This window comes from Gymnoscopelus braueri (assembly GCF_963280865.1).
Source record: "Gymnoscopelus braueri genome assembly, chromosome: 4".
In the NCBI taxonomy this organism is placed as follows: Eukaryota; Metazoa; Chordata; class Actinopteri; order Myctophiformes; family Myctophidae; genus Gymnoscopelus; species Gymnoscopelus braueri.
This window is the reverse complement of record NC_137605.1, coordinates 28,034,466-28,044,900: the sequence shown is the minus strand read 5'-3', so window position 1 is coordinate 28,044,900 and position 10,435 is coordinate 28,034,466. Positions and strand designations below refer to the sequence as shown.

The 10,435-nt window shown below is 39.7% G+C and overlaps 2 protein-coding genes across 2 annotated transcripts in view; one reads left to right on the top strand and one right to left on the bottom strand.

The window, feature by feature from the left end:
- Positions 1-3,518: 3,518 nt before the first annotated feature.
- dnaaf19 (dynein axonemal assembly factor 19) lies at positions 3,519-5,897 on the bottom strand. Its single transcript, XM_080426114.1, has 4 exons — positions 5,874-5,897; positions 4,960-5,127; positions 4,245-4,422; positions 3,519-3,552 (listed from the first exon to the last, which is right to left on the bottom strand). The coding sequence occupies exons 2-3, from the start codon at positions 5,109-5,111 to the stop codon at positions 4,257-4,259; spliced, it is 318 nt and encodes a 105-aa protein (XP_080282240.1). The 5' UTR covers positions 5,112-5,127; positions 5,874-5,897; the 3' UTR covers positions 3,519-3,552; positions 4,245-4,256.
- A 3,491-nt stretch (positions 5,898-9,388) lies between these two features.
- Positions 9,389-10,435, top strand: part of cUnh7orf78 (chromosome Un C7orf78 homolog) — a gene marked incomplete at both ends in the record, with an annotated part of 1,459 nt that continues 412 nt past the window's right edge. The window contains 3 exons of the mRNA XM_080425858.1: positions 9,389-9,790; positions 10,047-10,131; positions 10,403-10,435. The exon at positions 10,403-10,435 is cut by the window's right edge and continues 110 nt beyond it. Of these exons, the coding sequence (XP_080281984.1) occupies positions 9,389-9,790; positions 10,047-10,131; positions 10,403-10,435 (520 nt within the window). The remainder of the gene's footprint in view (positions 9,791-10,046; positions 10,132-10,402) is intronic.

The window sequence follows — 10,435 nt, the reverse complement described above, 5'->3', positions numbered from 1 at the left end:
GGGAAATTGACTTAGCCAAAGAGTGGGATTTTGGATAAACCAGATATCACATTGAGGTCTCTGTCAAACATGTTTATTTCCATTCTCACACTTTAACTGCCCAGTACAGCCTTATCCCGAGATATGATTTCATTGTTGGAATTGGAGACTTTAAAATATACAACAGTATAGTGTGACTAATTGATTTGTCAGTACTTGAAATTGACCTCTTTCTATCAATGTGGCATTTATTTCAATTCATGCTTATGGTATGGAGAAACATTTAAAAAAAAGCTCATTATGTAGCCTATACTGTGGACCGTATACTGTTACACATGACTTATCTATGTATATTGTAATACCTATTATACAGATACAATGTTGCATTTCTTCCCCTTCCAATTTTCTTGCAATTATTGTTATTCTTTTATTTTTTTATTAGTTTTAACCATTTCACATAGCATACACAATGTGCTACATTGAAAATCAAACCATTTTCTCAGGCCATACAAAGTCCCAGTCACCTAAATAAACCGCCAATGTCAACAAAATGCAGTCTGTGGGAGGTTGAAAGCTGTTCAGGTCATATAATGTTCCATTAGGACTGGAGCACCTTGGGAGAACTAGGGCTTGTCTCTGTGTAGCAGGACGGTGCCTGACTGTCTTCTTCAGGCCATTGTGGGTTTGACTCCCAGGCAGAAAAGAGAACAACACCCCCCTCATAAATCTCCTGAACCATCAACCTGATGAGAGCCTGGAATAGCTATCAGGTACAAAAATCTAACCCACTTTCTTTACCCCTCCTCATGCTTTCTGTTCCACTCAACCAGTAATTATAGGTCACAATTAGTCCTATAGATAAGAAACCCTCCTCTAATCAGTGAACACAATTATCATCTATGTATAGCCAGTAACCAATACCATTTATGTACTTTTTCCAAGTTAAATCCTGTGAACAGACTTAATAGACAAACAGAGGTATAATTGCCCCAGTAGTTTAATCTCAGCAGAGTTCCTAATTTTGTGTCATTTTCTCCCATTACAATCAGTATGCACACATGGAACAATGAGAAAATAGCGCCACTTCCCATTTCTCCCCAGGGAAATTTGATATCAGGTAAATTAAGCAGGCAAAGCAAACTGTATGACTCTCCACCAAGGACGCCAGATCACACAAATGATGGTTTTCATAGTACATCAAGGAAATACTATCATTAAGATGAGGGAAACATAAACAGGTCACACACAAAAAGCACCACCCATACACATTATATAGATACCTGTCATATTTTATACTTGATGCTACATGTCCTGACATGAACACAGAATCTACACAGTAAAATCCAGAATGTTATCAAGAATGAGTTAGTATAGTGAACTCCAAGAGTGTGCAAATTGACCCACGAGGTAGAATTAACACTACACATTTAGCTTTGTATAGGTACATGACAGCAATCAATCTCACAGTTATATCAAACTCCCACTTTTGATTGTCCACAGCTGCATTGTCCACACTCCATTCCTCACATGACAAATACAACATGTTCTGATTCAGAGATTTGACATTGAATCAATTTCAACCAGGTGTCCCTATTTTGAGCAGGTCATATACAAAATTAAAACATTTCAAAGCATAAAGAAATATCAAACATTCTCACTCTCATTTTTAATTTTTTTTCTAAAATAGCAAAAATAACAGATGTATTGATGCAACACGTTGTGAGCTTGTAGATCGGCTATTTTCGCAAGTAAGTATATCAGGCTTAAGTGACCATTTGGGTAAACCTAAAGGGGGATTTATGCTTAGTTGTGTGCCGGTGCCACATCAGCGCAGTGCATTGTAAGCTTGTAGATCAGCTATTTTCTGTGCGAGACACGGCACGCAACCAAGTATAAATCAAGCATAACTTTCCAATATTCAGGACCTGTACGAGTCTTTTGCAGAGCATGCATCATGCCCTGTCATTCAGGTGCCATATTCAATAGACAACACCCTGATTTACAAGCCACCTGCGGCTGCTCACTATGAACGAAGGGTCAAAGTGCATAATCTGTACACGCTGTTGCCCTTCCTTGGTCCATATGGAGAATAGTATTTGCATATGGACTATGCTATATTTCATCTTGTTTAATACAGTATGTGCTTAATCATCATCATCAACAACATCATCATTAGTCATAGTAGTCAAATACACCAACAGCTAGCTTTAATTTCTATATTTGCTTTAATTTGCACCACGTCTGCCAGGGGCGGGACCATGACGAAGGTGTATTGAAAAGAGAAGGTTGTCTTCATTTTAGGACATGGGCAGGGAATGGCAAACACACACATGCACACTCTTGCGGCTTTGCTCAAACAATGGAAAAAACAGATGTCGGGTCCTGGCACGCTGTCAGACGCGGCCTGTGGCCTCGAAGACAGACAGAGACAGAAAGAGGGCATTGGGGGTGGGGGGTACAGAATGACCTGGGAGGAAATACAAGAGAGCTCAGTACAGCAGTTTGCCTCTATAGCCCTAGCTTCTACTCCAGAAACTGCCTCTTTCTGCTAGAGTAGCCTATTCATTCTGTCACGACAAGATTTCTCTGCGATATCCTACTTTTACCTTTTGTGTTCAGGTAAAAATTAGCAAAATTAGGCTCAGTTTTATTGACTTTCCACCATCACTATTGCCCAGGGGTGGAGTACAATGGGTCAAAAGTAGCATTTCAGGTTTTCAGGTTTGACGAAATGTCCCCATAATTGGTTAAGTCAAGCTACTGATTGCATGGCAGCTATAAATGTCACTTGATACAATGGTGAGCCATTTTCAAACACACAGCTGAGAGGCCAAAGGTTGACCTCAATGGAGGCTCTCAACTTTATAGGGGCAAAGAGGTCATCTCCTTCACAGAGAGTCTTTGGCCTCAGCTCGGGTTTCTTGTTGTCTTATCCTCCCTTGTTTGTTTGTGACAGCATGTGTCAGCTGTCCTGGCAAGCACAAACAAAATGCCCACTGTGACAACTATTTGGATAATCTCTCTTGCATGCAGATGAGTGTTTGTATAAAGCTGGATCCCCTCTGTTTAGCAGCGGGCCCTTGTAAATCACAGCTGTGATCGCTGACTCCACTGTCTGTGGCCAACCTGACACCACACGCACATTTGACAAACTGTACGAAAGCAAGAACGTCAGGCATGCAATGCGTCACCTTTTTTGCTTGAAAATCTGTTGTTTTTGGCGATTGTCAATGTACAACTTAGTATAAATTAAGGTTCAATCCCCCAAAACATTTACCATTATTAACTTAAGTTCAGAATTAATTATAATAATAGATAATCACAATACACTCATACTGAGCCCATTCTAATCCATAATATTGCCTAGGGATGTTGGTAAAAAGAGATCTACTCTTTATGGTGTTCCTGTCCAGACCATCTGTCAGGGTTATCTGGGAGGTTTAGTCTGTAAAAGTGTCCTTATGTAGCTACAGTAGACATTGAGCAGCTGTCAGGTCAAGCATGACTGCAGCTTGAAATCTGGAAGATGTATCATCTCTGCATGCCAAGCCGTGGTCTGTCTCTTGAGGGTTCCTAGTAAGTATTCATTATGCTGTTAGTGAAGGGATCTCCTGTGTAAATACAATTGTCTGATTGTGAAGCAGCAGAGTATGGGCTGAAAACAAGCAATATTTAAAAGTAATAATCCTGGATAAATAAAGGTTCCAAAGTCAGAGTGAATGTGCATATCCTGTTTCTATTTTTCTCTTTGGTCTATGCCAGCTGGTCAAGAGAACAGCATTTGATTGTTGTTGTTGTTTATTTTTTATTTTATATCAATAATTATTCTTTCTACCAGTGCTGATGTAAGACATGTGGTCCGAAGTGTTGAATTCTACTTCATGTACAACACCCCATGTGTCCCCAACAATACACTAATTAGTAACTAATTTCTCAGTTTTACCTGTATATGAACCAAATAGCGGCTGATAGTCCTTCACTGTACAGATATGTGCTGCCATCTAGTGGCAATATCTTAGTTCTGCTCTTGTGTAGCTTGTGCACATGTTTCTCTCTGAGTGAGTGTGTGTGTGTGTGTGTGTGTGTGTGTGTGTGTGTGTGTGTGTGTGTGTGTGTGTGTGTGTGTGTGTGTGTGTGTGTGTGTGTGTGTGTGTGTGTGTGTGTGTGTGTGTGTGTGTGTGTGTGTGTGTGTGTGTGTGTGTGCGTGCGCGTGCGTGCGTGTTAGGGTTAGGTTATCTCAAGTTCATCACAGTCCATCAACTAACCTTGCTCTGCTGCTAGCATGGTCTGTTGGAGAAGACTGGATCATGTGTGACATTAGGGGAGACCACTGGTTTGTGTGTGTTGCTGGGGGAGACCAGGGGATTCCAGGGCTGTTTGCGAGAAGTTCCATTCTTATCCGACTTTGCCAGAGGCTTCAAGTGGCAGGCCAAAACTATGTCCCTGTAGACAGACAGACAGACAGACAGACAGACAAATAACCATGTCACTGAACAAAACTATATTCCTCTTAGAGAAAGAACTAGACTACTGGGTGCTGTGTCCCCTTTTGACAGACAAATTTAGGATTACATTCCTGGAATCTTATGTTAAAAAAAGAAAGAAAAGTTGCTTGTTTTTGGGATGGAAGGGGCAAAAGTCACTGAAGTACTCAAGCCAGTGAGGTCAGTTGAATAGGCCTATGAAAATGTGTCATAAAAAGAGAGAACAAAAGATAGATTTGGAAAAACAGCAGGTCACATATTCCCATGATCATTTAACTAGCCTTACAGGAACTTTTATAACAACTGAAGTCTGCTTTCTGTTATTTTAGCATTGCATTATTTTAATGTCTTCTTTCATTGTTGTTATTATTAGCCTTGTTTTTCTTATTTGTTATGTGTTAGCTATTTGCACTTATATGTTCGTGAAGTAGTCGGCCTACTTCTGAACATTTCAAAATAGTGCTTCCTTGTCTATTCTTGATGACCATTCATTCACCTGAACTCTTCATAGGATCCCACTTTCTGGCTCACGGCTCTAAGTTTGGCGTCGTTCTCTGTGCGGTATCTGCGGTCAGCCTCCACAGCCGAGGACAGCTCTCTCTCCAGCGCTGAGAAGTCAATCACATCGTCCTCTGACCTCTCCATCATCAGGTTGTGTAGGAGCCTAGTGATGTTGTGTAGGTGTATCAGAATACTGTCATCATAAATGAATTAAGGATGTCAGGCCGTTATTTGGCTCTGCTTTTGAGTCGCTGCATCATATTCAGTGGTATAAAGTAACTAAGTACATTTACTCAAGTCTCAAGTACTGTACTTCAGTACTTTTACTTCTACTCTAGTACATCTCAGAGGCAAATATTATACTTTAACACCACTACAACTATTTGCAAACTTTAGTTACTACTTTGTCTTCTTGACCGTACATTAGATTATTATTAGCCTACAAAACATACATTAACCACTTCAGCCCTATATTTCGGCCATTTGAAAATAGCAGATACAAGCTCACAGTGAGTTTGTGGATCTGCTATTTTCAAACAATTTTTATACATTTGAAAACTTGTGAAATGGGACATTCGGCTTTTACTTGTAGTAGGCCTACTGATACTTACATTGCTTGCAGTACAGTACTGATACTTTTACTTAAGTAAAAAACATATTTGGCTACTTTTTCCACGTACCACTGACTAATTTATAACAGTGACTGCACTGTGTGTTTTTTTTTTTTTTTTTTTACTTCCGTAGCCTATTGTTTAATCTAATCTCTCAAGAACAGGCTAACTCAAGCTAACTCAAGCCAGTAACGACTACTGATATTTAGGCTATTTGTAACGAGTCGCTTTCGCCTATTTTGTTATAGTATTATATATGACATGACATGAGATGAAAAGGGTATATAATATTTCTTACTTGAATGCCGGTTCCTGGAACTGAGTGAACTGAGGTTTGTTTGGAAATGATTAAGATACGACTAAGATAAGACACGATTAAGATAAAAGTCAGCGAGGTAGCAGAGAACAAACCTGCACTTGCCACTTTGGGGGATGTAAACACGCGTCTCCAAGACAACGAGGTAAAATGCTCCAGTGTTGCCAGATTTTGTGAAAGACATAAGCAACATGAAAACAAGCCAAAAAGAAGCCACATAGAGCCATACATGAGCACTTTACCGATCTACAAGCTCACGTGAGCTTGTAGCTATTTTCAAAAATATCTTGAAAAGAAAAAGTGAACTATTTGGAATATATTTGAAAGTTTAAAAAGAATCAGATGGGAGTCTGCAGAGAAATACATTAATTTGGACGTCCTTGACATGCAAATGTTTGAGAACTGGTTAAAACAATGATTTTAAAAAATGGAAGCAAGCCCAAATAATTACACTTTAAACACCCAAAAAAAACGCAACCTGCAACTACTTTACAGAAAAATAATCCCATGGTCGCTTATAATAAGCGGACATGGCAACCCTGATGCTCCTACCAGACTCCGAGTCCAGAGCCATGGCATTGTGTGAACAGAAGGTGGCGGTGGAGTTCCCATCTTGACACTGGCCTCCATGCTTTAGATTTTCACCCATTATACAGTAGAATATAGTAGAGAATAGCCTATAGTGTCTAGATCAGGGGTCTTCAACGTTTTTGTTTTCAGACCAAGGACCCCTTAGTTGAGAGAGAGATGAAGCAGGGACCCCCACAACCTTTTCATAGATTCCATATACTTTCATTGTTTGACAGCACGATCATCAGTGTATTTTGGATTCGTGTTCATGTGTATTTTCAGACATTTAACCACTTAAACCGTCAATAGCCAGTAAACTTAACCTTTCACTCTGTACTTACTTGGTCTGCTCTTTTCCCCCTGCGAGAAGTTGTGAGCTTGTAGATCGGCTATTTTTGGCTTAAAGTACTCCTCAGAATATGGATGCTAGGGGTTCAAGTCGTTAATGTAAAGCAGGAAAAAAAAAAGATTCGGCAGCCCCCCTGTAGTAACTCTGAGGACCCCCTAGGGGTCCCAGACCCCCTGTTGAAGACCCCTGGTCTAGATCACGAAACATTAACAGTAGCTTTGTATAATTATAATAAGGGTATAGGGATGAATATATAGATAAAGATAAAGAGTAGAAACACTAGAGATAATTTGACTGACACTATGCAGAGGTTTGGATGTTACTAGAGTTAAACATCTTTCTAGACCTTGGTGTATGTGACCCATGACATAATGTCTTTGTACAGTTCTATATCACAAAATAATATTAGGCTACAAACTCTAGGTCATAAGGTGAAATGAAAAAAAGGACAACAGTTAATTTATATTAAAGCTGATTGAATACTGTATTAGTCAGAAATGTGAAGGCTAAAAGGATAACACAAAAAAAGTCCTCAGGACTTGTTTCCATTGTGGTCCTATATGTATTCAATTCATCAACATGGCATACAAAATAACACAACAATATATGTCATCAACAAATACCAAACAAGGAGAAAAGATTGGCAGTGAATGACAGCTCCTTTCTATGGGAAATTGCATTTACCTCCTCTTGTGGTCTCCTGAGTTTTTGCAGGCTTGAAAGAAACCAGTGAGACAAAGTAGTCTACAAAGAGAGTAGTGTGTATACTTTGACTCAAGTAGGCCTACTGGGCTTGAGTTCTTTTTGTCCACCACTGAATATGCACCAGGGATTAGTGTGTAGTTGCGTTGCAGGCAGCGTCTGCTGTGGCTGAACAGTCCTATTCTTGAGTGACGTGTTTCTGTTACAGTTTGTGCAGGTGAACTCTGTGTTACTCTGTGGCTGCTGATGCTGCCTTCTGTCCTCTGTGCTCTTTCCTCTCCTCCTGTGCGTGTTCATCCATCCATCCTCAGCCTGAGAGACACACAGCTCAATGAGTGGCCAACAGCAGAGGTCTCTCCCCCACACTTTTCCACATGTCTGTGTCATTGTTGCACTGCTCGATATCATGTCGTTCCCTGCCCCTGCTAGCTGCACTATAACGTTCCAGCTGCACTTTAACGCAGCGGTCTCCAGCACAAGTGCTGACACCTAATAGAGCCTACCTGCTTTCTCTGGGGAGAAATTGTAAACCAGAAACAGGATTGTCTCAAAGCAAAGGTCGTGTGACACGACCTCTGTACCAACGTCTCCGGGAACAAATCCTCTTATAAATTTGGCTTTGTGCAGGCAGTAGATGCTTAACCAACTTGTAAAATGTTGCTATATTTGGTAACCGGTTTATAAAAGCAATAGCTCACTCCAGGCCATGCATATTAAGTGTGGAATGCCTTTTTTTATTCCAATATTAGTGCAATTATGACAATAAGGAAATGTATTAACAACTTTGAGGACCCCTATCACTGCACTTTGGCAGAGTTGGTGGGCACTGTAAATGTACTGTAATAATAGCCACCCTCCAGTTTACATCTGGAATACACTCTCCGGAGCTCTAACCAGCAACTCTTGAGTCACCAGCTGGCCTCACTAAGTCAAGGCCAACCTGCCACTCCAATGTAAATCTATCACCCCGGCCTTGGAATTTATACTTCATTTTATTTAACCTAGTTTAAAACTTTGACATAAAGAAAACAAGAAAGTGACGCACTCCATCATTAAAAATAAGTATGTATCTATCCACTCACTGTGGAAAAAGAATAGCTATTCTTCCCTATCCTGATATGTGATGCCAACCAGTCTCGTGTTTTTTACCTTCTCACAATTGGCCATGGTTTATGTTCAAATCCCACACTAAAGCTACATAGATTTGCATTGTAGCTGTACACAACTGCTGTAACCTTTTTCCCAAGAGAAAAATAATATAAATATATCTATAAACAATTACATTCACACATGTTTTTTGTTGGTTGGTTGGTTGGTTTGTTTGTTTGTTTGTTTGTTTGTTTGTTTGTTCGTTTGGTATTTTGTCCCTGCAGAGTAGGCTAATCACACAAACACAAATCATGAATGAATGTATTTAATGTCATGTTCTCAACAAGTTTGGTAAATAACCCAGTGTAATACTTCCATTCAGAGGGGCACATTGTTCCTCTGTTGCTAGGTTCCTGTCGAGAACCCTATTATTCTTTATAAAGTGTCACGTGCTTATTCTTTATAAAGTTTATAGTGACACTGGTCACCAAGCAACCATTTAATTACATTGGCCTTTTCTCTCCATGCTACTGCTGTGCCACTGAAAGAGGACTCATTTGTTAAACTGAACTCTAAACTTTCTGAGATTTGGAGAGTGCCTGGAAAAGATTGGCCAAGCAGTGAAGGATTACCTTGAAATTCAAGGTAAGGATAGTAGGATACATTATTGTTTGTTCACCAGTGTACTCCACAGGAAGAATAGCAAATCAGATTCTAGAGCAAAGTTTATGCAGGCCGAACCATTGTTCCTGGAATCCTTACCCTAAAAAAATAGTTTTAAATCAAGATGATTTCAAGAAGTCAGCTGCTGCCACCAGTCAGTTTTGACAGAAAAATGCTGTTCTCTGCAAGTCAGGATTTGGCCACCACAAGAAGCAAATGTTTTCTGCTTCCTGAAAGCAATGACAAGGTTGATGTGTGGAGCATCAAGGCGCCAGATTTCTCTTATAAAGTGTACCAGTCTCTGAAAATCCCTCAAAGGAAGAGCAGAACTACATATCAGGCTGTAGCTCAGCCCAGTGAAACACACAGGAAAATTGGAGAAGTTATTAAAGAGGGCTTAATAACTGAAATTGAAATTACACCATACAGGCCAAGTGATACTTTAGAGTCCAAGCTGATATTTGTCAAAACTGGGAAATATCCTTCTGGTTCCTACAAGAATCCTAAACCGCACAACTTCAGACTGGTAAGGAACTAAATATAATTCTGTAAATATTTTACTTTAGTACTAGCCCACTCTTGCAAGGTATATTTAGGACACAAGATGGATGCATAACTACAAATGGATAAATACAAAGATTGCATAATAATGCTTGCAATATCACATAAGTATAGCTTTTTGTATTCTTCTAATATCTATTTCTGTATGCAGTTTGTAATTTCTGGCTTGCACACAAGATGGCGATAAACAAATATCACAATATTTCTGACCTTGCAATTAGCTGGAGGAAGACCTACCAAAGATAATAACTACACCTGACAAAGATGCTGGAAACCTATACTTCAAATCACAGCACCTGAGTACCAGTAAGTCATTTGTTGATTTTGTCTTCTCATTATAAGCCATGAGATGCTCCATGCACCTGGAGAATTGTCTTTCTTTCAATATCTTTATTGCATTATTTTTGTCTGAAAATGTGAATAACCTAATGTTGGGCATGAGATCTAACAGGGACATGCTTGATAACTGTAGGCTATATGTGCCAGAGTCAGCCAACTTGGCAAATCATGTTGACAGATGACACAGTGATTGTTGTAATACTGTCTGATTTCTATATATGACTATACTGATTTCCAGTACACACATCTGCGTCTGAGACAGACTTTACTT

Coding starts and splice junctions, on each gene's coding strand:
- dnaaf19 (XM_080426114.1), bottom strand. CDS start 5,111: ATGATGGAGAGGTCAGAGGACGATGTGATTGACTTCTCAGCGCTGGAG. Junction 4,423..4,959: donor GGATCCTATGAAGAGTTCAG/GTGAATGAATGG, acceptor GTCTGTCTACAG/GGACATAGTTTTGGCCTGCC.